At 45.0% G+C, this 27,920-nt stretch overlaps 1 protein-coding gene across 2 annotated transcripts; it reads right to left on the bottom strand.

The window, feature by feature from the left end:
* Positions 1-212: 212 nt before the first annotated feature.
* Positions 213-27,920, bottom strand: MUC13 (mucin 13, cell surface associated). Of its 2 annotated transcripts, none has more exons than XM_044252149.1 (13): positions 27,753-27,920; positions 21,091-21,306; positions 18,164-18,715; positions 13,983-14,105; positions 13,032-13,138; positions 11,931-11,986; positions 8,474-8,634; positions 7,867-7,986; positions 7,421-7,553; positions 6,736-6,773; positions 5,625-5,709; positions 3,337-3,538; positions 213-1,452 (listed from the first exon to the last, which is right to left on the bottom strand). In XM_044252149.1, the coding sequence occupies exons 2-12, from the start codon at positions 21,140-21,142 to the stop codon at positions 3,337-3,339; spliced, it is 1,629 nt and encodes a 542-aa protein (XP_044108084.1). In that variant the 5' UTR covers positions 21,143-21,306; positions 27,753-27,920; the 3' UTR covers positions 213-1,452. The 2 variants fall into 2 exon arrangements, with proteins under 2 accessions (XP_044108084.1, XP_044108085.1); XM_044252150.1 differs by having other exon boundaries at positions 213-1,449.

Below are 27,920 nucleotides of genomic sequence, written 5' to 3'. Positions count from 1 at the left end.
ATGTCGGCTCTGTGCCGAGTGGGAAGGATGACTAAGATTCTCTCTCCCTCTCCCTCGGCATCTCCTAACCACTCTAAAGGTAAATGTGAATCTTTTTTTTTTTTTTAAAGTTAAAGGAAAGAAAGAAAGAAAGAAAGAAAGAGAGGGAGGGAGGGAGGAAGGACGGACGGACTCACTGCTCTGTGGGCCCAAACACAAGGAAGGACACCATCTACCAAAGACACTTTATTCATTACCTCTTACAGTTAATAGTAAGAACAAATAATAATAACAAATAAAAATAATTTGTAAGGGGACCAGACATTAGATACAAACAAGGACACTATTAACATTAAAGAAAGCACGTGCTGGCTGTAGCTGTGTGCACGCTGGTGGCCACAGAGGAGGCTGAGGCCTCCGTGAAGGAGCTCTGGAGTCTGTGTCCCAAGGCCGGACATCCGGATCCTGAGCAGAAGCTCCCTCTTTCCCCATCAGCCAAATAGAATCTGCAGTTTCAAAGTGTCTTCCAGCTCTCGCTCCTGGCGTGTTCTCTTCACACTTCCTTAGGCTCCAAGTTGTAGTCAGGACATGAATCGGAGGAAATGTCTGTTCGCTCATCAAGGAGGGGGATCTGAGGACCAAGGTGGACCCCACGTGCACTGTCCTGTACTCATCCTGCCAGCCCAGCTTCCTTCTGCCTCTGTTCCTCCTACTCCTGGCTATGGTTTTTATTTTTGTTTTTTCCTCCTCCACCTCTACCAGTTCCTGGCATTTCAGAAACTCTAGAATGTACTCCATGGTGGGCAGTTCTAGTCCTGGCCTTCTAATTAACATCAAAATGATCCTGCCCTCCTGGGCAGGCTGAGAAATGTGTCTTTTCTTCTGTGTCCTTGGTGTGAGGCCAGGTCATAGGTTCCCGGCAGGGCAAGGGTGATGAAATGCCTACACTGGAGGGACAGAAGTAGCATCCTATTTAACTTAGTAGAGAATGAGCCTGAGAACCTTAAAAGATGGTATTTCTTCCCACACCCAGGGACCTCCATAGCTGATGCCTAAGAGTCGCTCAGAATCAGGTCACAGATCTGCAGGTGATCAACTCAAAGTCACATTCTCCTGGGAGTCAACAATCCTGGGGGCTTTCCTCTAGATTGGAAATGGTTATTGTTGCCCCACCAGGAAAAAAAAAAAAAAACAACCAAAAACCTAACCATTGTACTGATTGGACAAAATCATCTGTCTTACAAGTGCTAACAGCATCTATGTGCATTCAATTTGATAGGTACGTAGCGAACAAGCTGCATCCGTTGCAAACAGTCACAACTTCCATCCAGAGAGGCTGGGTGCTGGGTGGCAGAGGAATTCCGAAGGCCAGAACTTCATGGCTGCTTGCTTCTCCGTTAGTCTTTTAAACACTCAAAACAAAAGCTCAGACACTAGGTTGAGGGCCACGGAGGGTCCCCATTTGTTACCCTTCTAGACAAAAAGAGAGAAAGACAAAGATGGGGAAAGAAACAAAACAAACTCTTAGAAAAGAAGTACTACAACAGATCTATCTGAGAAAGAGCAGATTAACACACTCGTACCATTACTTCAAGTAACACTGTTTGAATACTATTTTTTAAATGAGAACAGTCACTGTTCTAGGTTCTCTGTCCATAGTAGCTTATCTGATTTTTATCCTATGAGATAAAAATCCTTATGTCCATGTCCCAGATGAGAAAACAAACCCAGAGAAGTAAATAACTTATCCAAGATCACATAGCTGATGCAAGTTAACAGAAGAGGCAAGGCGTCAAACCCATGCTCTAAATCCCATGCCTATTTTTGCCTCTAAGGCGTTCTCTTTAGAGAGGATGCTCGATGTGAAGGCTCCTCCATAAGGAGGAAGGGAGGTTTGTAAGGAGTCTGCCGGTTAAGGTTCCCCTTGGGTGGAGCCAGCAGGCTCTCCCACAGAACTCGGGCTCTTGGCTGTTGAGGACTAGACCACGTGTCTGGCCCAACATGGCACACCTCATGTGAGTCAACCCCTTGTACCAACATGAAACTAATGACTTCTACAACTAAAGAAAACTTCACGTGCAAAATAAATCATGGGGGGGCACCTGGGTGGCTCAGTGGGTTAAAGCCTCTGCCTTCAGCTCAGGTCATGATCTCAGGGTCCTGGGATGGAGCCCCACATCGGGCTCTCTGCTCAGCGGGGAGCCTGCTTCCTCCTCTTTCTCTGCCTGCCTCTCTGCCTGCTTGTGATCTCTGTCTGTCAAGTAAATAAATAAAAATCTTAAAAAAATAAATAATGGAATTTCAAAACAGAAACAAGGCAGGTTTTCCCAGAACGGTCATAGTGACTTGAGAGCCTCAGCGGGCGGTGTGCTCGCCCAGGGAAGTCTGCAGAAGAGAAATGTGCACAGAGAACGTGGAGCCCCTGCCCCCTTCCTCAGCTGCTCTGCCGCACCCCAGCTGCCTTCACCTACTCCACCCTCTTTATTTTTCGACTCTTCTGGAAGTTAGGCGTTCCTCCACCCCTCCGTCTCTCCCTCCCTCCCCTGTTCTTACTTCTTTAGGAAGTAATTTCTCCCCTTGCTGCTCTTCTTTTAACCTCTCTCTTCTCTGGTCCCTTTTTCTCTCCCCCCACAACTTCCCTCCTTCTAGCTCAGTTCCCTTGGCTCCCTTCCCCATCAAAGTTGCTTCTTAAAGATTCACTCAGACCACAGTAAGCAAGGCCAGGACAATTATCCAATACAAATCTAATGAACACAAGCTATGCTCCTTGAAAGTCCTCTCAAGGGAAATAAAATAGCACCAGCCCCACTTGCCTTATCTCTGTAGAAACTGACTGGGTTATGCCTTGAGGTCTGGGGGGAGGAAAGGAGAGATCTGCCTTGACATGGGCAGGCTAGAAGGAGGGACAGAACCCTGTTTACATCCAACAGTTCTTCCCTGACCTGGGTCCTAGATCCTCAAACAGCTTGGAAATTGTCATCACAATGACTGGAGTCCTATCTGGAAAAGTTTATAAAGTAAAGGGACCTTAAGGGCATCTAAATTGTTTTTCTTTTTTTTATAGCTGAGGACATAGAAGGTCAGAGAAATTAAGTGATGTGTCTACAAGTCACATAGATGGTCAGTGTTAGGGACCGAGTGGTGGACACTTAACAATAAGAGGGAGTGAAAAAAAAAAAAAGACACGAAAACAAAAACAAGAGGAGGGGCATTCTCTGATCTTTCCCTTTTGATCAGAAAGCAAAAACAAACAAACAAACAAAAAAACCTGTGGCCAGGACGTGAAGATACAATGGCCTGGTCCCTGTCCCTGCTCTGCCCTGGGCATTCCACTCCCTCTCCAGCCCACTGACTCACCTAGTAGTCAGGGCGAGGCAAGCTTCTCTGGTGCACATAGGGATTCTGTGGCTGACCAGGGACACTTGCTCTGACTTTAGGGAAGATGCTCCCATTTGCTCCGGGATTGCTGAAGCCTGTCGTCGTCTGCTGCAGTCTCAGATTTTGAAAGTCGTTCTCAATCAAATTCTCTTCTTCAATATTCTTGTTTTTGTTCTTTGAGCTATAAAGGGTGACAAGAATTAGGATTTGACAATAGCAGAAAGTTCCTTGAAGCAAATGTTAGTATTCTTTTTAAAAAAATTTTTTCAAATTTTGAAATAATCTCAAATTTACATATAAGGTACACACCAAAAATTATACAGAGCTTCCGTGGGCCCCCACCCAGATTCCCCAACTGTTACCATTTCTACAGCATTAAGAATAAGCGTTTATACCTGACACCCCACTATCCATAATGCTTCACTACTTTGTTCACTGTACATTCCCTAAGTTTTAGGACAGTCTCCTCAAAAGCTCTCTGTAAACATTAACACCAGAATATTAACACTGATCCAACACTGCCATCCAGTTTGGTTGGTCTCATGCAAATTTTGCTAATAATGTTAATGTCCACAGGGCACTCCCAGGATGACTGTCTCCTACCGGAAATGTCATAAGGGAGGACCCACTCACCCTGTGAACCCAGGAGCCAGCCCAGCTTATGGAAGAATTCCTGCCCTTTGGGAGCACTCCTGTCTAACCAAGGAAAGGAGAGGAGGAGAGACGCTTCATTCCCTCTGGAATGGGCAAGCAATTAATAATTCTTGATGTGCTCCCAGGAACCATGAACCTGAGGCTGAACTAGGAGCCAGCCTCGCTCTGCAGCAGGAAGCAGGAGCTGAGAAACATAGCCGTCGTGGGGTCACAAGGTTCCACACACAGCCCCTGAGGATGCTGGAGACCCAAGACAGATAGGCAATCCTCCTACGAAAGGAGGAGACAGCCTTGCTCCACAACAGAATGTTCTGGCCATCTTCCTAGAAAAGGGAAGGTCACACTTCCGGTTCACAGCTTTGCGTCCTTGTAATAAAGGCTGTGGGGAAGAGTTAATATCAAACTCGACTAATAAAAAAGAAACAAAATCTATTTATCCTCTCACATTATCGTACAAAAATACCTCTTTTGCCAAAATATAAGATATGAGCGAAGTGTCACCCACAAGCAGCTTGTTTTTACCAAAGTGCATCCCCACTTGGCACATTTCGAATGGAATAGAGATAACAGTGTTCTTTCTCCCAGTTAATGCAGGGAAATTTATCTAAATATTTGTTGAATAAATGAAAGGACTATTCAAGTTCTTCGGAAGAGCACTTAAGGCACCTGCAAAATGGCTTTGCAGAGAGAACAAGGCATGGGGCTCAGCTGAAGCCCAGGTCGGGCCCCTGCCACAGGGTACTGGGCCCAGGGCCTTGACGAATGATCCTTGACAACATGAGTGGGGCTGAAAACTACTAATGGAGAGTTTCAGGGCCATCAGAAAATGGTTGTTAGGTCACATTATAAAATTAAGTAAAAATAGACCTTGTTAAGCTGTTCAACAATGTATTCTTTTTAACACAAAGGATGGAGCACCTGAGTGGCTTAGTTGGTTAAATGTCTGACTCTTGGGTTTCAGCTCAGGTAATGATCTCAGGGTTCTGAGACTGAGCCCTGAGTCAAGCTCCACGCTCTTGGTATTCTTCCGTCTTCCCTCCCACCCCGGGCACATGCTTGTCTCTCTCTAAAAACAAACAAACAAAACCCACACAAAGGACACAAAATTATGTCTGTAATACCATTTGAGGGGAGCCTGGGTGGCTCTGTCATTAAGTATCTGCCTTCAGCTCAGGTCATGATCCCAGGGTCCTGGGATCGAGCCCCACATTGGGCTCCCTGCTCAGCGGGGAGCCTGCTTCTCCCTCTCACACTCCCCCTGCTTGTGTCCCCTCTCTCACTGTGTCTCCCTCTGTCAAATAAATAAAATCTTAAAAAAAAAAAAAAGGAAAAAAATAATTTGAAAAGAAAAAATCTGGAAAGATATATGCCAAAATATTAGTTGTCTCAGGGTAGTTAAGTTCTGAGTGATTTTTTAATCGTGCTCCTTTACACATTTTTCTGTTCTCTTCAGTAATCACGTATGGATTCCATAAGCCAAAGCAAATGAAGGTAAGAGAGAGAGCCAACAGTATTAGAGAGGTTTCGCCTTATCTCCCTTCTTTTGCCCCAGCAAGACTAAGCTTGATGCTGGTGGTGATGTGCCCTAGGGAAAGGGACGCGCCCCTCCGTACCTTGATAAGACAATCAGTGCGATTATCAGGCAGAGAATGAGGGCACCACCAATGCTGCCCACCACAGTGAGGATCAGCTGAAATTCTGAAAAGGAAAAGCAAAGAGTAGGCACAGCCTCCCACAAACAACCCCCATTGGGTACTGCACAGATCCCTGTGCTCCCAGCAGTTCCCACCCCCACCAGGGCCAGCTTGGGGGGCAGGCTGGGGGAGGGGTGGCTCATCTCCTTTAGCGCCACCCCCCACTACTGTGTTCTTAGAACCCAATCAAAGAGGCTGCCTTGTCACATCAAAGAAGACCACAGACACAGAGGCAGCCGCGGTCTGGGGGCAGGGCCTTCCTGGGCTCTGTGGAGATGAGATCTCAACAGAGGGATGCATCTCTTCCTAAGCTCTGCTGCCTCTGGCTGCCCACGAGTCTCATCTTGCTGATAAGCAGGACAAACGAGGCTAGAGCTACATTTTGTCACTAACAGAGGCTTGCAAGAATTAGTGGGGGGAGGGCTCATGGCTACCTGTATTCTCTCACACTATCGAGCACGGCAAATGTGGCTATGAGGTGGCCTGAGCACATGGCAGATTTCAAACACAAGGTATAAAAGAAAAAAAAAAATTGTCATGTAACTCTTACAACGATGACATGTTGAAAAATATTTTTGATACATGAAGTGAAATGTTATTAAAATCAACTTAAAAGCAACTGAACTGGCAACAACATATCACAAGCTAGTAAACGGCTTGGGGACAAAAAGACTTGAGTATTTAAGGGGTTTTTAGTCCTGCTCTCCTACGACCACAAACAGTTTTGGAATATACTTGTCTTTTATCCTTGCTAGTAAGAGAAAATGGATAGAATGACAGGACGCCCTCCTCTGGTCTGGCCAAGTCAAGAGCCCACCTCTTGGGCCGGGTTCCGCCACCTGCTTTAACGGAGGGGCTGCTGCCTATGACCGCAAGGCAGGCATGGGCTGGCATGATGCAGAACAGAGAATGTAGGCAGATTTTTAAGCTCTTTTTGAAGGGAACCAGAGACTTTAAATCCTGGGCAGAATTCTGAATGTGTTTCCTATTTCTCAGAAGCTTAATAACAAAGCAAAACTTTTATACTCACGGTCTTCACAGTGAACTCCACTGTAACCAAACGCACACCTAAGATACAAGAATGGAAACCACGGTGTAGAGTCTCTGTGGGGAACACATCAGAGTTCCCACCCAACTGCCATGTCTTCCTTTCCATCTGCCTTTCATTCTACCTGCTCCCCCTTCTCCTTCTCCTCTTCCACTTCCTTTCCTTGTCCTCCCACTCCTCCAGGTGAGCACCTTCCATGGAGCTCTGGAAGGCAGAAAAGGGGACACAGTTCCAAGTGGTCCCATTTCCTACTGACAGAACCCTCCATCCTCTTAGCTTCAGGGAGATCCAGCAATTCAAACTAAGCTGAAGCCCAGAGGCACAGAGCATCATGAGTCCCCTCAGGGGCAAGGCCACCTGGCTCTGCCACTCAACTGCTGCCCTGGAAGCTGGGGCTTGTTACTGACATTCTCTGAGCTTCACTTTGCTCTCTGGCAAATGGGAAATGAATTTGTTCCTGACAGTGTTGCTGTGTGACGCATATTACCTAGCACGGTTCCTGCACACAGAGAATGTTCTAGAACTGTCAATGCCGATAACGATTACAGGATGGTGCTCTTACACCTACCAACGTAGGCAGCACTCCAACCCATGCATATGCTATACATTCCATCCCTTGTGGCTAGCTCTTGTTGTGGGAAGATGAGAAAGGAGTGACTTCTCTTACTCTTGACAGATCCCGCCATCACTTTCTTTGTAGCCTGGCAGGCACACGCATTCAGGCTTCCCAGTGTTCTTGTTCACTAAGCATTGCTTATTGTGGTCTGAATTGCAAGTGTCGGGACACCTGACAGCAGAAGCTTCAAAAGAAAATTTCTGAGTTATTTTCAGAAACAACCCCTTTGACCCCCAAAGTGCTATGCCACAGAACATGATTTTTTAATACTGTTTTTCCTGGGTAAAGCGAGGTGTTCCCTGGCTGCGTACCCAAACAGTCCTTGTAAGAGGCATATGAGCTGCCTCACCAGGTCCGTGTGTCTAAAGCCCATCTCCACACCCCTCAGACGCTGGAATGCACATGGAAACATGAGCAGTAAAGCTCATATTTTGCAAATGCAAAAGAAGAGAACACATGGGTTGCAAAGAACACTTACAAGCAAGTGGAACACTCACCCACACACACAGGGACCTGGGCATTAGGTCTTTCCATCCCCTGCTTGCATTTACACAGCAAATTATTGCTACAGTCGTCTTGCTCTGGTTCACAACCATAATAATCACACAGACTTCGAGCTGAGAGGCAGAGACAATTTGAAAATATGGTCAGCAAGACAAAAGGGAGGGGAATTACGGCAAGGCAATAAATAAATGGTGGTTTTTTTCAGGCCACTAAGCTTAGGGGTGCTTTGTAACACAGCAAAAGTGAATTGTTCCAGCTGTGCTGGGGGCTGGCAAGTCAGCCTGAAGGGGACACAGGGCAAGGAAGGCTTTCTGGGATCATCTGGAAGCTACACCTTGGTATAAAGCCTTCTTGTTTCTCCTTTCTTCCTACCTTCCAAAGAGAGAAGCAAACTAACCGGTCAGTGTGATGACTTGGCTTGGGAGGCGGCTGGAAAGGATAGAACCAAGCAAAGGAAGAGAGGGAGGAGGAATGACTAGTTAACTGGAACAGGCCCATCTGTGGATTCAAGTCTCCTGCTTTTCTCCCCCACCCCCAGCTTCTCACAGAGAATAGAAATGTTCACCAAAAGGACTTCGAAGAAAAGTACTGAATGCTTACCACTGTATCCCGTAACACTCGTGCCGTTTTGAATTGCATTTGTAATGGATGCCGACACAGTCGTCTCATTTTCTTTTGTAGTTTCTGCGAAGATGTTTAAGACCTCAGCCACAATGGCACTGTCGCCAGCACGCATCTCTGATCTTGCTGAAGACGAGATGCTGAAAATGAAAGGAATCCATCACTTGATGAACTGAACTAAAAGGTCCACAGACTGGTCTTCAAAACCTCCCAGACTCCTCAGTCTCCCAGCTCTAGTCCTTTTTTTTTTTTTTCTTAAGATTTTATTTATTCATTTGGGAAAGAGAGAGAGAGAACACAAGCAGGGGGAGAGGCATAGGGAGAGGGAGTAGACTCCCCACTGAGCTGGAAGCCTGATATGGGGCTTGATCCCAGAACTGGAGATCATGACCTGAGCAGAAGGCAGACACTTAACCATCTGAGCCACCTAGCCGCACTACCACCCTCCTTTTAAAAAAGATTTTTATTTATTTATTTGAGAGAGAGTGAGATCGAGAGAGATCACAGAGGCAGAGGGAGAACCAGACTCCCCGCTGAGCAGAGAACCCAATGTGGGGGTTGATCCCAGGACTCCAGGATCATGACCTGGGCTAAAGGCAGATGCTCAACCAACTGACCCACCCAGCCACCCCTCCCAGCTCTAGTCCCGATCCACTCTCCTATATCCATAACTGGGGCCCGAATACGGTGGGCCTGAGGGTGCAGGAAGATGGCGATTTATAGGCCCAGAGATCTGGCTTTCTTCCAATGTGTGCTCAGCAGTAATCTCCAGCCAAACGATGTCCTGCTGAAGGATACTGAGAAAACTCATGGACAATCCTTTTTAGGAGCTAGAAGTCTGCAGCTAACCAAAAGTAGAACACAGAACATCTGAAACTTGCCCCCTTCTGTAGAAAATCGAGAGTAGGTCTCCTGCTGAGCTGGTACTCGTGATACACTGAAACAGGGAGGGTGGGGCGTAGGGAGCAGGGGTACAGAACACCATCAGAGCCCCAGATACCAAGTGCCTGCGATGAGCAAGACATGAACACTACAGTTTGGAGCCCTAAGAACCGCCGTGCCAAGTTCTAATTCTTCCACTATCTAAGAGGAATCGAGTGATACAACCACTAAAAGAGATGGTGGGGGGCGCCTCAGTGGCTCAGTGGGTTAAGCCTCTGCCTTTGGCTCAGGTCATGATCTCAGGGTCCTGGGATAGAGCCCTGCGTTGGGCTCTCTGATCCACAGGGAGCCTGCTTCTCCGTCTCTCTCTGCCTGCCTCTCTGCCTACTTGTGATCTCTGTCTATCAAATAAATAAATAAAATCTTAAAAAAAAGAGAGAGAGAGAGAGAGAGAGGGAGGGGAAAAAAAGACTTTCAAAAACTCCTTCCCTCTTCAACCAGTGGCTATGCATTTTTAAGACTCATGATATATTTTTCCTGTTTTCTTTTTTTTCCATTCTGACTTTTGAATAAACATCAGAAGCTTGGAAATATAGCCAACCTACTTAGAAAATGTTTACAGGGGCACATGGGTGGCTCAGTGGGTTAAGCCTCTGCCTTTGGCTCAGATCATGATCTCAGGGTCCTGGGATCGAGTACCGCATCAGGCTCTCTGCTCAGCAGGGAGCCTGCTTCCCTCTCTCTCTCTCTGCCTGCTTCTCTGCCTACTTGTGATCTCTCTGTCAAATAAATAAATAAAATCTTAAAAAAAAGAAAATGTTTACAGCTATGTTAGTTCTTCAGGACAATCAAGAAAATCCAAAATCGGAACCAAATTCTGTGTTTAGGAACAGTCATCACCAAAGGAAGTCTCCCGAAACAAAATGGGCTTCAGATTCTAAAGTAAAACGATTCATTCATGATAGGATTTAGGGGTGGCTAGGGAATATACAGGGCAGTGAGAAAAGGGTATTTGATACAAGTCATTCTTTATCAGTTGAAAATGACCAGAAATCTCTGGTATCATTTTGCAGTGAGGATAGGAAAGAAATGCCATGCATAGTTCATTCAAAGAAGCTACTAGAGCACGCTCCAATTTAGGGGGCAAGATATTACAATGAAAGGAACAACGGAACCACCACATATTTAATGACAAATGACATAGCATAAATGATCAGGGCAGTAGGCTTGTAATGAAACTAGTCACAGCTTCCCCAAGCCTGTCTCCTCTTTCTGAAGAGAGATTTGAGAGAGAAATTCTGAGGATCCTTCCGATTCCAACATTGGTGCCATAGACAAAGAGCTCAGGGAGCAGAGGGCACTGGACCAGAGCTGAAGAAATGCCTTTCTAGGTGAGAGAAGGCCCTGCACATCCCCTGGGGTACCCGAGCTGATGCATCTCTGAAACCCTCTCTTATGTAGAAGGTTGCCTCTGAACGCTCCTGGCTCCCTTTCAGTAAGTCCTTTAAAAAGGAAATGTATGCAACAGTATCAGGGAACCTCCCCACCATGACCCCATGGGACCAGCTCTCTATCACACTTGTAGGGTTCCCTATTCTAGAAGCGACACAGATAGAAATAATGCACGGCACTCCAGCAGGTGTCTGCCGCGTACCCACATCCAGCTTCAGGGCCTTGACTGGTGTCTTCCTCTCGCCATGTGAGCCCCATGCCTCCCCCATCAGGCTGCTCACTGGCCTCTTGGCTACCAACTGCATTGGCCCCTTGTTCACTGCCAAGTTCCAACCTCACCACCTTTATAGGAGGTCTCCTCTGAATGTGTGTGTATCAAACAGGTATGCCGTGTCTTATTCCACAAAGGATCTGACAAAGCTCATCAAGACAGATTAGGAGAGCCCTAAAATGTAACTACGTTAGGGCTGCCTTTTCTGTACAACTCCATTCACCTTAGAACCTTCTTTCCCCAGCCTGTAGTGCACGTGTATTGATATGCTTCAGAGAAGGCCATGATGGAATCACTAACTTCGTGAGACTCTCTGACTCTCTAGGTCCCCAGGTGGCATCCAGCACTGGTCATTGCCTATGGATATGCTCAGTAATTGCTTGTTATTCCTGCAGAAAGAGCTCACTGCTGGCCCCTCAGTAGCTAGGTTGTGACTGGATATTCTTGTCTCCCTTACTTCCCATCCCATGAGAAAAGAGACGACTGTGAGCCATTCCTTCTCTTCCCTGCCCTCTGGAATGCACATTCTAGGGGTTGACCAGGTGTGGTTTTAGCCAAGGAATGAAACCAAACCAACTGGTCCGAGGAAGACCCTGGGCCATGTGTACAGGTTGCTAAGGAGACAATCACAGGCAGCATCTTGCTGCCCCAAGCTACCACCAGCCCATCCAGGCCAGGGTCAGTGTGACACTGGAAGCACAGCCCTCTCCAGTGCTCAGACTGACCACCTCTTCTTATGATTTGCCACTGAAGGGCCTCAGAGAACTCGAGAGAAGACCCGAAGTTAGGCAAACATACACCGGCCTCCCAAATATCCCATAGCAAACTTACCTTACTTTATCGATCACAGTCTGTTCGTAATCAGAATTGGCAAATGTGCTTTTAAACTGTGGAGGAAGGCAAAGAGATATATTAATAACCACAAAGAGGGGGGGAAACGTGTCCAGAAATCATCTGGACAATGATATTTTATGTTCTACCAATTCTGCTTATAAAACTCTTTTGTAGTGAAATAATTCTGAATTGAAAGATATGGTCTTCAATGTCTTCTTTAGTTTTTATAAGAGTTTCTCCACTTAGGGTTCTAAGACATATTTACAGGCTACTGTTTTTTCCCTTTAAAGATGAACCTTCGGAAACATTGGCTGAAGGTCCTGTAAAAGCTCCTTCAGATCTAACATCTGTGGCTCCAGAATGGAGATTTCCATTCCTTTTCATGCAGACACATTCACTCACAGTAATCAAAATGAAATGACGCTATTGTTCATTTTGAGATTCTTAACAGTGGAGAAAAGTGACAGATATTAATTCAAACAGAGTTCCTTTAACAAACATTAAAAAAAAAAAAGCCAGATTGGTATAGAAATGTATGTAAATTTGATTGTAGAAAGGAAAAAGACCTTCAGTTTTTTTTCCTCTCTCCAATTCTATAAAAATAGTTTTATTTTAAAACATAATTATTTTGATGTGTCCGTTTAAAAATATTGTAGGGACACCTGGGTGGTTAAGTTGAATAAGCGTCCAACTCTTGATTTCAGCTCAGGTCTTCATCTCAGGGTCATGAGTTCAAGCCCCATGAAGTGCTCCATGCTGGGTATGGCTATTCAAAAAAAAAAAAAATTCTAATAGCTTCTCTATCAACGGGTATGGCATGGCTGGAGAAATCTTCTAAAGGCCCTCTGCCATGCCGGGTATTACCCACGTAGGTGCAGATCATGGGGAGGGCCAAGGGTCCCAGAGGAGGACCTGGGCAACCAGGCACCAGGGGGTTCAGAACAGCTGCAATTGACCAACCAGTAAGTGTGCCTTTCACTGTTTCAGCAACTGGGACAGCTACACCAGTGGTACTACCTGAACACCAGTCCTATGTGCTGCAAGAAAGTGTTAAAATGAAGAACACTTATACAGAGAAAAGGGTTGGAAAATACTTACAAAATCAGTAATTTGAAAATGTAATTCTTGATAGGCCATAGAATTTCCATCTTCCAAACCAGATGTTCCTGATACTCTCACTGTAATAGTTCCAGGGAATAACTTTCCTAAAATTTAAGCAGAATCTTTTTATGATATTTACTGTAAAGAGGGTCCATTTACATTTTGTTTAAAACACAGATTATTCTTAAAAATTTCAAACATTGATGATATTATGGGACGTCTAGAAAGATGAAAAATGTGACCCCAAATCTCACCCAACCCAACACAACCATTTTGATTTTGGTATTATTCTCGCAGCTTTTTTTCCATGCGTTAGTTTACATTGTCATCATTCCATGAGTCTTCTTTAACTATTGTTACATAAAAAGCATTTTTCCAAAATTACCTAGTCTTCATAACTGCCTGTCTATTCGTTCATTCATTCATTCGAGTAGGCTCCACATGGGCCCAATGTGGGGCTTGAACACATGACCCTGAGATCAAGAACCACAGGTTCTACCAACTGAGCCAGCTGGGCGCCTTTCCCATCACTATTATTTTTTTTTCGTAACTATTGCTTTCAGAGACTGTATAATACTCTATGAAAAAAGTGTTATCTTCATTGATAGTCATTTTTCGGTTTTCATGCTATTGATTATTTAAAAGGAAAAAAAAATGTTTGCAGCCAACATCTATGCACAAACCTATCTTTGGGGTCATTTACTTAGAGTGGATCCCAGAAATGAGATTATTAGTGCTGAAATAGGAACACCTGTTTGGCTTTTGGACTATCTCTAATCCTTGTGGTCCCTCTAGTTTCCACCGAGATAAAAGCAGGAGCCTCTGTTGCCCATAAATTATCCTCTACTACTACTCTGGAGGCTCTTTTTTTTTTTACATTATTTTGCATTTTCTACTCCACTTTAGGTCTGAAATGCAGCTCTGCAGGGTTCATCCCTTATAACTCACCTTTTCTGCAGGTGGAAGATTTATAGTAATATCCCAATGAGCACAGGCAAAAATGGGTATTGTTGAGGCTAACACATGAAGAACCATCTTGACAGGAAGCTCCTTGGCAGGAATTGATGGGAACTGAGAGAGAGGAAAAAGAGGTTACAAATCCACAGAATGACAACAGATTACACCTAGAAACAGACCTAAAAATCTTCATGTTCAGTTCTTTGGTTGTGTTAATCCATGGTACACCTTTAGAAGAGCGGATGCCTGTAGGTAGTTTTTTGTGGAAATTCTGGAGCCAGGTGCTTGTCAACAATAAAGACAGAGGTGGGTGGGCAAGAGTCTGCTCAGAGAGACAACAGTCTCCTGATTCCATCTTTAGCATCTCTGGCCTCTAACACTAACAGAGCTTCCTCGTACCATTTGAAAGAAAGAATCCTATTTTCTAGGGAAATATGCATAACCGTCTTACAGGGTAAGACAGGTAGGAAGCTCCCAAAAAGAAATGGGGTACTCTCTTTGGGTTAGCATACAAGGCATACAGACACACGAAGAGAGGAAAGGGATGGTAAGGGGACTTTGCAAATTAAGTCAGTGAAAATTCTCAGAGGAAGTGATGAGGGCACATCCCACCCCTGGCTTTCTGAGTGGATGACTTGAATGGATGCTGGGAATTACTGCAAAGGTTTCTACACCACTGGCTGGTGCTCTCAGACCAGGTAGGGCACAACATCTTTCCTCTCTCTGGAGAAGTGGTAGGAACGGGGAGTAGAGTTAAGTCGGAGGAAGATGGTTGACTTGGCTGGCCATTTTCTCCATCTCTGTCAAATGAAATGATTCTGAGCTTTGATTTGAGAAAAGTTTGAGTGACTGATAAGAAGTGTTAATGTTCTTACGAACCTACAATAAAAATCGTTGATTAAAAAAAAAACTACATATTAGGTACAACGTGTAGAGCATCTTCTCGTTTGTGATAAAAAAGGATACGCACAAACATATTAAGTATGTATGCTTATATTTGCACACATTCCTCTGGAGAAAGATAAGAGAAACCGGCCACAAAAGTTGCCTCTGGGGAAGGGAGCAGGGGTCTGTGTCCTAGGGGTTTAGGAAAGGAGGGAGATCTGGAGCTTACTGCATATACTTCTGCACTGTTTAAGCTTCTTTCCTTCCCTAACTGTGGGTCTAATGCACTTTTTTTTTTTAAGAAATCAAAAACAAAATAGTGCTGATGAAGATACAGAGTAACAGGAACTCTCACACTGGTGGGAAAGCAAAATGGTACAGCCACCTTGGAAAACAGTCTGACAGTTTCTTACAAAGCTACACATACTCATAGCATAGGACCCAGCAAGTGTACTCCTTGGTATTTACCCAAAGGACTTGAAAACATGTCCACTCAAAAACCTGCATAGGAGTATTTATGACCACTTTATTCGTAATCGCCCAAACTTGAAAGCAACCGAAATGTTATGCCGTAGGTGATATGGGTAAAACTGTGGTACATTCAGACAGTGGGATGTTATTCAGAGTTAAAAAGAAATGAGCCATCGAGCATGAAAAGGTATGTAAGAATCTTAAGTGCATAGTACTGAGTGAAATGAGCCAACCTGGAAAGACTAACACATGAGTCCAACTACATGACTTTCTGGAAGAGGCAAAACCATGGACACCTATACCCAAAATGGCAATAGTGGAAAGATCACTGGTTGCCAGGGGCTGGTTTGGGGATGAGTAAGCAGAGCACAGTCAATTGGCAGGGTGGTGAAACTGCTCTATGATAACTGCACGCTGGAAACAGGTCATTATACATTATACATTCGTCCAAACCCACAGAATGTGCAGCAGCAACAGGGAGCCCTAGCATAGCCTACAGACCTTACAGACCTTGGATGACGCTGCTGTGTCAGTGAATGTTCACCTGTTGTCACAAATGTACCCTCTGGGGAGGGGTGCTGATAATGAGGAAGGCTATGCACGTGTGGAAGCAGGAAATATATGGGAGAGCTCTGTACCTTCCTCTCCATTTTGTTGTGAATCTACAACTGCTCTAAAAAATAAAGTCTATTAAAATAATTCTTTTAGGGGCACCTGGGTGGCTCAGTGGGTTAAAGCCTCTGCCTTCGGCTCAGGTCATGATCCCAGAGTCCTGAGATTGAGCCCCGCATCGGGCTCTCTGCTCCGCGGGGAGCCTGCTTCCTCCTCTCTCTGCCTGCCTCTTTGCTTACTTGTGATTTCTCTCTGCCAAATAAATAAATAAAAATCTTTATAAAAAAATAAAAAAAATAATTCTTTTAAAAGAGTTAAAAGAAAAGAAAAGCCTTCCTGGAACAAAGCAAGTGTTGAGCACTTAGTATCTCATAAAAAACAGTAGGGCCACCACCCCTCTAACAAGGCACGAGTTAACATTTTAAGTAAAATAAAAGGTTTTTTAAAAAGGCTCAGCCTTAAGTAAGCAAGGATGCTTTGGACAATCCCAGGGAAGAAATGGAGTCAACTCCGCTCAGGATTCACCAGACAAATAACTCCTGGTATGGCTTCTTTTCAGCAGTAAAGGACAGACCTGTCCGCTGGTATTCCATGCCAGGAATAAGGGCACAGGATGGTACAGCTGGAAGGGATTTTGGTGGCTATTTAGTTCAGTCACACCTTATTATGGCTTGGGAAGCTGAAGCCAAGAGAGGAATTTGCTCCCCTCCCCACAGTGAGCTAGTGGTTGGGCCAGGACACAAGGCGGCTGCCCTACTCCAGGAGAATGTCCTGGTAAGCAGGAATGGCTTCGAAGAGCTCCCTTTCCTGACTCCAGTGGAGCTGTGCCCCAGGTGGCCTAGCCTTCAGAGTGGGCCCTTCAAACATGAAAGCAGGCTGGGAACCAGGTGCCCTGTACAGGCTCTAGCTCCACTTGCTTCATCATCCATCTCTCAGATCTGTCAAAGAACACTGGGGAAAGCAAAAGTAGTCATTGTAGGGAGATATCGGCTCGCTCTTTGACCTTGGGCAAGTTGCTGCCCTCCCTGGGCCTCAGTTTCCCTGAGAATGACAGATTTCATGTAGACCCTTCCAGCCTAGATCTGAGGATTATTTTATTTATTTTTTTAAATATTTTATTTATTTATTTGACAGACAGAGATAACAAGTAGGCAGAGAGGCAGACAGAGAGAGAGGAGGAAGCAGGCTCCCCGCTGAGCAGAGAGCCCGATACGGGGCTCGATCCCAGGACCCTGACATCATGACCTGAGCCAAAGGCAGAGGCTTTAACCCAGTGAGCCACCCAGGCACCCCTGAGAATTATTTTAGACCAGGGGTTGGCAAACTATGACTCATGGGCCAAATCTGCCTAGTCTTCAGTTTTTGTAAATAGCGTTTTACTGGTATACCGCCAGGCTCATTCTTCTGTATGTTGACCGTGACCACTTTTGTGTTACAATGGCAGAGGGGAGTAGTCCCAATAGAAATCCTATTGTGGCCCACAAAACCTAAAATATTTACTAGTTTGCTTTTACTGATAAAGTTGGCTGACCCCTATTCTAGACCAAACTTTGGTAAATGAGGCAAGTAGTTTCAATAATTCTGGCTTGAGGTCAGACTGCCATCTCTTAGTAGTCCCAAAACATCTGTCCTTTGGACAATGGCCCCAATTCATGTCTAGAGTTGTCTGAGCACTGCTGTTGTTTGGCATTTTATTCCTCAGGCTCCAATTGCATGAATTAACTCAAATTCCAGACTGTGATCGTCCACCATCGTAATGTCCCACTTTTCACTAATACTATTGAGGAGTCAGGGAAGAACAGACTCCTTCCTTGGATAGATCAGGTAGCTAGACAAGTGTGGCTGGCAAGGCAGTGCTTGTCGGGATCTGGCCTTCTCAGAGAAGCTGAAACTATTTCTAAAAAATCTCCTGGAGAAGTAGCTTGCATAATGTCCACATTCATAAAAACATTCCACATCTAGTTTCAAGCAGCAAGTGGGAAGGAAAGGAGAGCAGAATGAAACTGTGGCTTAGCTTTTAGGGTCTCTGCCATCACTACTAGCCTTTGTGACTCCAGTTTTTAATTCCAGGGGTTCATGGTCAGGGAAACCTTGGGTGTTTTTATACCCACTTCTCTCTGCCTGCAGAACACACTTACCTACTGTCCTCCACAATGTCCTGGCTCCACAAGTAAGCAGTCTCTAAGAGAAGGAATCGCTCTTACCTGTGGGACCGGAGTTTGGCGTGCTGATTATGGACAAAGTGATGTTGCCAGAAGTCACTGGAGCAACAGTCTCTGAAGAATTATTCTGTGTGCCTGGGGTGATGGTTGATCCATTACTTGTTGGAGAAGGAGCAGTTGAGCCCAAATTGCCGCTTCCAGGGGGGCTGGTGTTAGTGGCAGCTGTAGGTGTTGTTGCAGCAGTTGTGTTTGTGTTATTTTCTGTAGGTGTGACTGTGGAGTCTGGAACTGGACTTGATACAGGAACCGTGGAAGTGGATAGAGTTCGTGGGGTGGGAGCGGTAGTATGTGATGGAGATTTTGTGGGATCAGCAGATGACCCTTCTGCATGAGTGGTAGTAGATGATGGAGATTTTGTGGAAGAATTAGATGACCCTTCTGTAGGAGTGGTAGTAGATGACGGAGATTTTGTGGAAGAAGTAGATGGCGTTTCTGCGGGACTAGTAGGTGGAATTATTGAAGAAGCAGATGGAGTTGGTGTGGTGGTAGGTGAACTCACACCTGAAGTGGGTTGAAGTGTCTTTGACTGGACAGCTTGGGGAATAGAGATACCAAGTTTCAGAAGGCAGAACACTCAATATATACTGGCAGTTGCTACTATTTCATATTATGAGTACCCAATCATGATCTTCTGATAAACAAATATAGGTGACTACATTAAAAATGAAAATACATGGGACAGCAGGGTGGCTAAGTCATTAAGCATCTGCCTTTGGCTCAGGTCATGATCCCAGCGTCCTGGAATTGAGTCCTGCATCGGGTCTCTTGCTCAGCGGGGAGCCTGCTTCTCCCTCTGCCTGCCACCCCCCTCTTTGTGCTCTCTCTCTCTTTCTGACAAATAAATAAAATCTTAGAAAAAAAACAAACAGGAAAATACAGGACTGCTTCGAACACACACACAGATCCCCATAATAAATAAAGTAAAAAATTAAACAGACAAAACTGGAAAAAATGTTATTGAAATCTGTTACAAAAAATATGTATGAAGATGAATACCAGGAAGTTACATCTTTTCTTCCTGCAGTTGCTGAACTATGAATCTGGCTTTTTAACACTCCTGAGTAGTCCTCTGTGAGGACAACTGAAAGCGCCAGCAGGGGGTGCTGTTACTACCCAAAAGTGGCCTCCTTTTGAGGCAATTGTCCTCATTTCCCATTTATAAAGCATTTTAGGGAGGGTTGGAAAGGGAGCGTGTTTAAAAGAATGATGAGGGGAGCCTGGGTGGCTCAGTGGGTTAAAGCCTCTGCATTTGGCTCAGGTCATGATCTCAGGGTCCTGGGATCAAGCCCCGTGTCCAGCTCTCTGCTCAACAGGGATCCTGCTTCCTTCCCCCACCCCCACCTCTCTGCAGACTTGTGATCTCTGTCTGCCAAACAAAAAAATAAAATCTTAAAAAAGAAATGATGAAATAAAAATACTTCATTAAGTGTGTATTAAACTTTCTTCCCAAATTTGCTTTCTAGTGATGTTTAACCATTAATAATTTTAGACACATTAATTTTTTTAAAGAGTAGGATGAGTAAAGATGATCTTTGCCCTAAAGTCTACAGTGATCATCAGAATTGCCTTTTTTCAACTCTTAGGAATCCCTGAACACATGGAAAAGTAAACTCTTAGTGGTCCAGTGATTAGTCTTCTGGAACCCTTCATTGTCTCAAAGAACTCTGACATTGACAACCAGTTAAAAAAAATTATTAAATGCTTTAGTGAGAAAACAAAACAAAAAAAGTTTTAGTGAGGAAGCAATTCCTAAACCGTCATATTTAAAAACAAAAAACTTGCTGATGGCCCCTGGGTCTGTGAGCAACACCCCCCACCCCGCCCACCCCGACAGAATCTGGGTCTTCACCTTCAACAGGGTCTGCTCAAATAATCACTGAAGGTTAAAGAGATAAACAATGGGTCTTCTAGCAGCAAGAAACGAACTCATCTTGACCGATTTCTGCTTCTTTCCTTCTAACAAGGGCGTACCCTATGCCAGATAGTAACTGTGAAATCGATACAAGTATCCGCATTTGACAGAAGAGCCCCCCACTATCCAGAGGGGTTTAGGGATTTGCCCAGAGGTAAGCCTTAATTCCCATGGAGAAGGGATCAGAGGACTGTTGATGCTAGCTAGAACCAGAAATTAAACCAGACCCTGTAGGGGCCAAAGGAAAGGCTACCAGGCACCAGACCTTTTGAATCTACTCATTTGTGCTTGTCTGACCTGAGGAACTCTGGAGGACAAATCTCTGACTTGCCGCACCCCATACCGCATAGTCCAGAGGCCCCTTGACTTCTGCTCTGTCTTCCTTCACCTCAGACTTAAACACCCTATGTCTTTGAGCAGAGTCAGAAAATAGCCTGCTGGGCCACCGAACTGGTACAGTAGGCCTGTTGGTTCTAGCTCTAAGACAGCAAATGCGATTAAAAGAAAAAAATAGTAAATATGGGGGCGCCTGAGTGGCTCAGTGGGTTAAGCCGCTGCCTTCGGCTCAGGTCATGATCTCAGGGTCCTGGGATCGAGTCCCGCATCGGGCTCTCTGCTCAGCGGGGAGCCTGCTTCCTCCTCTCTCTCTCTCTCTCTGCCTGCCTCTCTGCCTACTTGTGATTTCTCTCTGTCAAATAAATAAATAAATAAAATATTTTAAAAAAAAATAGTAAATATGTTGGGCACCTGGGTGGGTCCGTAGGTTAAGCATCTGTTTGGCTCAAGTCATGATTCCAGGGTCTTGATCCCAGGGTCCTGCCTGGGGGTGGGGGGGAGGGCTGGGATGGTCCCTGCTTGGGAGTCTGCTTCTCCCTCTCCCTCTGCCCCTCCCCACTTCCTGTGCTTGCGCCAGTTCTCTCTCAAATAAATCAATAAAATCATTTTTACAAAATGTAAAAATAGCAATCATTTAAAAAAACTGTAAAATTTTTCTTACCTGAGGTTGCAAAAAGGAGGCTGAGAAGAGTGAGGTGAGCAAGGGCTCTCATTTTAGACGTTCTTGCTGGGCTATCCAAGGAGGAAATGACTTCCCCTCCACCGTCTTTAGTTTTTAACCCGCTTTTGGGTACAAAGTCCAGTCATTAACTGACGTCAGTGAGCCAGAGGCAATTACTTGTTGGGGTTTGGTCCCATACCATAAGTCTCTTCTGAGCTTTTGAGATAAAAGAAGTGGGCCTGGCCTTAGAGAACAGTTTTCTGTTCAAAATATTCTATCCAAATTATTATAGTCCAAAATAGTTCAAAACAGCCTAAATATCCTTGGGAGGTGGTGTGGGGTGGGGGAGCAGTTAATCTCTATACCCCAACTGTCCCCGGGCGACCACCTGTTAGGAGGCCACCATTCCTTTGAACACCCCATGGGAGCATCTGTGGGCCACTCCCTGCCATTTGAACGTGGAGATGCAGTTTCCTCCCACTGCAGCTTCAAGAATCCCTGGGGGGCTCTACCATGGTTTCCCCACACTGTGGCCTAGCTTTTGGTCGGCCTCCCTGAAGGCCACTTTGAGCAACTTTGTAATCCTGTCTCCAGGTTTCCATGGCTCTCCACATAGCACTTTACCTAGACAAGGCCCCCCCCCATTCATGCCCTCAAACACACTCGATCTCCAACTGTAGCATTTAGCCTAACTTTACTGAAGGCTTGGGGGTGACCACTCCAGGAGGGGGAAATTCGGTGCAAAAAGGAAAAACTTAAAACAGATGACTACATGTTTTCACTCCTTGGTTGTTCTCTGGCTGGCCGTCTGCTCCCAGCTCCTCGACTCACCTCTTGTCCCTGAACCCCTGACTTCTTGCCACCTTCTGGGAACCAGGCCTGTCACTCTGAGAGGAGCCTTCTGAATCCAGGCCTCCCTCCCTACAGCTCAGAACCACAGCTCTCCCAGGGCCCAGGCCTGCCAGAGGGTGAATCCAGTCACCCCTTGGAAATATTAGCCAGAGTTTTACCTCTCACCTTAGTGAAGACCATTTTTTTTTTTTATATTATTACAGAGGATTGCTTCCTTGTGGTCCCAAAAGTCTCTGTTCAGGAGTAGGATTTTGGGTTTACTCTTATATAGCCAAGAGGCTCATTTAAATATTTTTCCCAAACAAGGAAAACTGTGCTGTTACTCTCAGCTTGAAGGATCCTGGCCCCAGAAGTTAAATCAAAGCCTCTTTTTCACCTTTTCTCTTTTTAAATTTGCTTTACTGAGTTAGGCCTAACTTACATCAATAAACGGATCCCTTTAACATGTAAAATTCAGTGAGTTTTGATAGATGTGTATATATGTGAAACCACCATTATAATCATGATACAGAACATTTCTCTCACACCCAAAAGTTTCCTCTTGCCCCTGTGCAGCCCATTCCTCCCTCCACCCCCAACCCCAGGCAATGACTGACTGCTTTTTGTCACTAGCGATTAGTTTGCTTTTTCTAAAAATGTGTATAAATGGAGTAATAGGGTATGTACTAGCCTATGTCTGAAGCTCCTCCTTGGTACAATGATTTCAAAATTCATCCATATTACTGTGTATATCAGTCTTTTCTTTTACAATTTATGTATAATTTATCTACAATGTACATATGTACAATTTATATATAATAATTTATGTAATTGTTAAATTTGTGATATGGGCATATACCTACGAAATGATGATCACAGTCAACATACCAGATGTTCTCATAATCCCCAAAAGCTTTGTGCCTGTCCTTCCATACAACCCCAGTTTGAGGTAACCACTAATCTGCTTCCTGTCACTATAGATTAATTTGCATTTTCTAGAATTTTATAGAAATGGAATCATACAGATGTACTGGGTTTGGGGATTTTTATTTTTTGGTCTGGCTTCTTTTACTCAGCATAATTATTCTGAGATTCATCCCTGTTGTTTTGTGTATTAATAGTATGTACATATAATTCTGCATTCATCTGAAAGTGTTTCCTTAGGATAAAGTCTCAGAAGTGAATTTCTCAGTTATTTCTCAGTCAAAAAAACACATTTTAAAAAAGATATTATTGGGGCACCTGGGTGGCTCAGTGGGCTAAAGCCTCTGCCTTCGGCTCAGGTCATGATCCCAGAGTCCTGGGATTGAGCCCTGCATTGGGCTCTCTGCTCGGCAGGGAGCCTGCTTTCTCCTCTCTCTCTCTGCCTGCCTCTCTGCCTACTTGTGATCTCTGTCTGTCAAATAAATAAATAAAATCTTAAAAAAAAAAGATTTTATTTATTTTTTGGAGAGAGAGTGAGAGAAAGAGCATGAGAAGCCAGAGGGGGAAGCAGACTCCCCGCTGAATGGGGAGCCCGCTGAGGGACTCCATCCCGCGACTCCGGGATCATGACCTGAGCTGAAGGCAGATGCTTAACCGGCTGAGCCACCCAGGTGCCCCCTGCAAAACCATTTTTTATAGCTCTTACTATCTGTTGCTGAATGTCCTTTTGAAGGGAATATAGCCTTTGTAAGCTTATGAAATTATTTGTACCCTCACCAGAACTGGATATTCTTCATGCAGGCATTTTTAAAGATGTAAAATTTTATTGCATTTTATTTTGCTAGTAGCATGTCCTTGAAATGAGTGAAGAGTATTTTCCTCACATTGCTTTATGAATTTTATTTTCTCTTCTACAAATCATTCAATTGTGACAGCCAACTTTTGGGAGATAAGTTATTCAAAAACACTGTGAATCTGAAGACCCAGGACCGTATCTCATTTACTTCGCATTCCCTGGATGCTGTACCTCGAGCAAACTGAATGGCATTTGCCCGTTCTTTCCTTTGTTCCATAAATGTTTACCCAGCACTTGCTATGTGTCATCTGCTCTGCAGGGCACAAAGGAGTGAACAAAGCAAGGAAGTTCTCAAGGAAGGTGGACAACAGGCAACCAAACTGACAAACAGGCCAAGTAAGCTCATGTTGTGGTGAAGGGCATGGAGGAAACGAACTGGGGGGCCTGTGGTCAGGTGGGGAGAGCAGCTCCTTTAGCTGAGACCACCAAGAACCCTCCTTGCCTTCTCCTGCTTCAATGCTCCCATGACTTCCTGTTGTCAGAATAAAATTCACATTCCCCGTGGCTCAGGTCCCCTCTGCCTCTCTGACATCACCACTCCCTTATCTCCTGGAATTAAGCTCTTGGAGAAGTTGTATGGATGGGTTTTCCCCAGGAAGTAACTTGACCTCTCACCTACTCACTGACTGGTACAGTGGTGGGGTAGGGGAGTTGTTACACACCGGTGCGGATACTCCCTTTCTGCCCAAACTGTAATTCAGGTTTCCTCAGAGAGATCTGAGAAGTTCTAGAGATTATAACACTGCTTGTAGGGGGGCTAGTACCGGGCCCCTGGGCTTGTTGCTCTTTGGGGGAAAAACTGCCATCAACTGTAGGAAGTATGTGAGCACCTGTCTGGGGGTTGTAGTGGTTTTGGGTTTGTACCTGTCAGCTTCCCCAGTCCACTGTCTCCTAAAATGAGAGATGGCGGGATGAGAGCAGTGGCCCCCGAAGTGCTTCCCCAGACCAGTAGCAGCTCCATGACTTGGGAACTTTTAGAAATGTACCTTTCTGGGGCGCCTGGGTGGCTTCAGTGGGTTAAAGCCTCTCCCTCGGCTCAGGTCATGATCCCAGGGTCTTGGAATCAAGCCCTGCAATAGGCTCTCTGCTCAGCAGGGAGCCTGCTTCCTCCTCTCTCTCTCTCTCTCTCTCTCTGCCTGCCTCTCCACCTCCTTGTGATCTCTCTCTCTGTCAAATAAATAAATAAAATCTTAAAAAAAAAGAAGAAGAAAGAAGTGTACGTTTCTGGCCGAAGCCCAGACTTAGTGCATCAGCCGTCTGGGTTTTAACAAGACCCCAGGTAACTCGCGTGTGTGCTCAGGTGTGACAGCCAGGCCGCCTGTGGTCTGTGGTCACCATTAGAAAACACAGATTCTGTCTGCCTGTGCTCGCTCTCCCCCCCCCCCCGATAAATAAATAAAATCTTTAAAAAAAAAAAAAAAAAAGAAAACACAGATTCACTTGGTGGGGGGGTGGGAAAGTAATTGCCTTTTCGAATGTGTTTCAGTCATTCTGCTTACACCAGGAGAAATTCAGGTTTACTGCCAGTATATCTAACACCTGCTCTGATACTTGCATATTTCCCTTTGCAAGGAAGATAGAGCAGCCCCAGGCACAGAGCCTTTGGCAGAGATCTCCCTCTAGACAACCCACTAACACTTTATTTTTATTGTATTTATTTTATGGTGACTTTATATTTATGGTAAAAGAAACTAGTTTTTTATTTGAGGTGATGATGTAAAGTTTAATTTAAAAGTAAATTTATTTCGGCAGTGGGTGGCTCAGTTGGTTAAGCATCTGCCTTCGGCTCAGGTCATGATCAGGTCATGATCCCAGGGTCCTCGGATGGAGCCCCACCAGCTCAGCAGGGAGTCAGCTTCTCCCTCTCCCTCTGCCCCTCCCCCTGCTCATGCACACATGCACTCTCTCTTTCTCAAATAAATAAATTCTTATTCTTTTAATTTTTAAAAAATTTTTCAAAGATTTTATTTCTTTATTTGACAGAGAGAGAGACAGCAAGAAAGGGAACCCAACAAGCAGGGGGAGTGAGAGAGGGAGAGGCAGGCTTCCCACTGAGCAGGACACCAGCAGGGGCCCCCATAAATAAACTCTTAAAAAATATTAAAAAAAAAAGAAAAGTAAATTCCTTTAGGTCATACGGTGCCTGGGTGGCTCAGTCAGTTGAGTGTCTAAGTTCAGGACAGGTCATGACCTGGGGTCCTGGGACTGAGCCCCATGATCAAACCCTGTGTCAGGCCTCTGCTCAGCAAGGAGTATGCTTGTCCCTCTCCCTCTGCATACCAACCCCCCCAAATAAATAAAATCTTAAAAATAAAAAAAGTAAATTAATTTAGGTCTTAAATAAGCCAATTTCAAGAACAATATTCTAGGAGAAAGAGTAAAGACAACATGTAGTTTGACAAGAATCTTGAAGGTGGTACAAAATTGTCTAACAGTCAGAAGTCACCATGCTAGGGCACATCCTTGGGTGACTTGAAGAAAAGTTCTTTCAGACTTACTGGCGGTGTGGAAGCAAACAAGTAAGTTACCTAAAAAATAAATATAAACTACCAGCATCATGAAAAATGAAACATTACACTAGAAAAAAAGAAAGCTAACCCAAACCTCAGTGGAGCTGACCTGTTGTTTTCTAATAGAATTTAATCAGGTAAGTGCTTATTCTTGGGCATTTGGCTCCTATACCCAGCTGACTGTCAGTCATGGGGGAGGTCAATGACATTTAAACTTGACATTCAAGGCTTGAACTCAACTGGCAACTATCCTAATAATCTTTAACCAGACATTCTTTTTGATTATTGGTCGTTACCTATGAAATGTCTCTGTGCCCCAGTCAGTTAAGTGTCTGCCTTCGGCTCAGGTCATGATCCCGGGTTTCTGGGATTGAACCTCATGTTGGGCTCAGCACTCGATAGGAAGTCTGTTTCTCCATCTGCCCCTTCCCCCCCACTTGTGTGCGCTTGCTCTCTCTCTCTAATAAATAAATAAAATCTTTTTAAAAAATGTCTTTTCTAAGAAGGAATTTTTGATTTGGCTTTCTAAGGAATGGTTTTCTCTATGACAAATTTGAAATAAAACCTCACCATGTACTCACAAGTAATAACCTGAGAGGTTGCTCTGTGCTAGGAACCGATTAAATACTATGACTGCAGGCCTGTTTTAGGGCAAAGATTTAAAGAATGATAAAAATTGTTGTTGGCAATGGTGCGTGACAAACAGACCTTATGCACAGCTTTTGGGGGAAGGGAAAGTTGGCAATACATATTACAGACCTTTAAAAATGGGCATACGCCAACTTCTGTAAAGATAGCAGAGTAGGAGGATCCTGAGCTCATCTCGTCCCAGAGACATGCTGAGGTCACAGCCAGATCGGTGCAACTAACTCTGAAACCAACCCAAAGACTGGCAGAACAGACTTTCCACCGGGAACTGTAGAGAGGCCCCAACAAGAAGGGTAGGAGGGACAGAGACAGGTTGGGAACCAAACCCCCAGCAGGACTAACCCCAAGCAGGAGGGCTACCATTTGCACAGAGAAAGAAGCAAGAGGATCAGATGCCATCCCAGGCCACGGAGACCTGCCCTGGGAAGACCGCTACCCATAACATTTGACTTTAAAACCAGGGGGGCTTAACTCTCCAAGTTTTTATAATAATCAGGGCTTAACTCTGGGTCCTTTAAAAATCAGTGGGCATGGGACACCTGGGTGGCTCAGCCAGTTGAGGTCTGCCTTTGGCTCAGGTCATAATCCCCGGGTCCTCGGACTGAGTCCTACAGCAGGCTCCCTGCTCAGTGGGGAGTCAGTCTGCTTCTACCTCTCCCTCGGCCTGCTGCTCCCCCTGCTTGTGCTCTCTTATACTCTCGCTCTCTCTCTGGCAAATAAATAAATAAAATCTTAAAAAAAAAAAAATCAGCAGCCTTAGCTCTGGGAGAGCTGAAAGAGAGAGGAAACAGTGTCCCCACCCTTTAAGAAGCACCAGAAAACCCCATTCAGATACAGCAAAGAAGCAGCAGTTCGAACAGAGCCCTAGGTATATGTGAAGGAGATTTACTTACTAATCTCAGAATGGCTGCTGGAGGGGCAGGCTTCTTCAGGAGACTTCTCCAAGAGCTAAAGGGCTGAACGCACCTTTCTCCTCTCCACCCCCAGTGTGGACAGCAGGACACTCACAGAACCAGCAGGAACACGCCCCACCTAGCTGGCTAGCCCGGGTGCCCCACCCC

The sequence above is a fragment of the Neovison vison genome, chromosome 6, assembly GCF_020171115.1.
Source record: "Neovison vison isolate M4711 chromosome 6, ASM_NN_V1, whole genome shotgun sequence".
NCBI classification, from domain to species: domain Eukaryota; kingdom Metazoa; phylum Chordata; class Mammalia; order Carnivora; family Mustelidae; genus Neogale; species Neogale vison.
Note: the sequence above shows the minus strand (reverse complement) of the source record. Positions and strands in the feature narration are given on the sequence as shown.

Coding starts and splice junctions, on each gene's coding strand:
- MUC13 (XM_044252149.1), bottom strand. CDS start 21,142: ATGAGAGCCCTTGCTCACCTCACTCTTCTCAGCCTCCTTTTTGCAACC. Junction 8,635..11,930: donor ACTGTGATCGATAAAGTAAG/GTAAGTTTGCTA, acceptor TTTCATTTTCAG/CATCTCGTCTTCAGCAAGAT. Junction 6,774..7,420: donor GATGGCGGGATCTGTCAAGA/GTAAGAGAAGTC, acceptor CTTGTATCTTAG/GTGTGCGTTTGGTTACAGTG.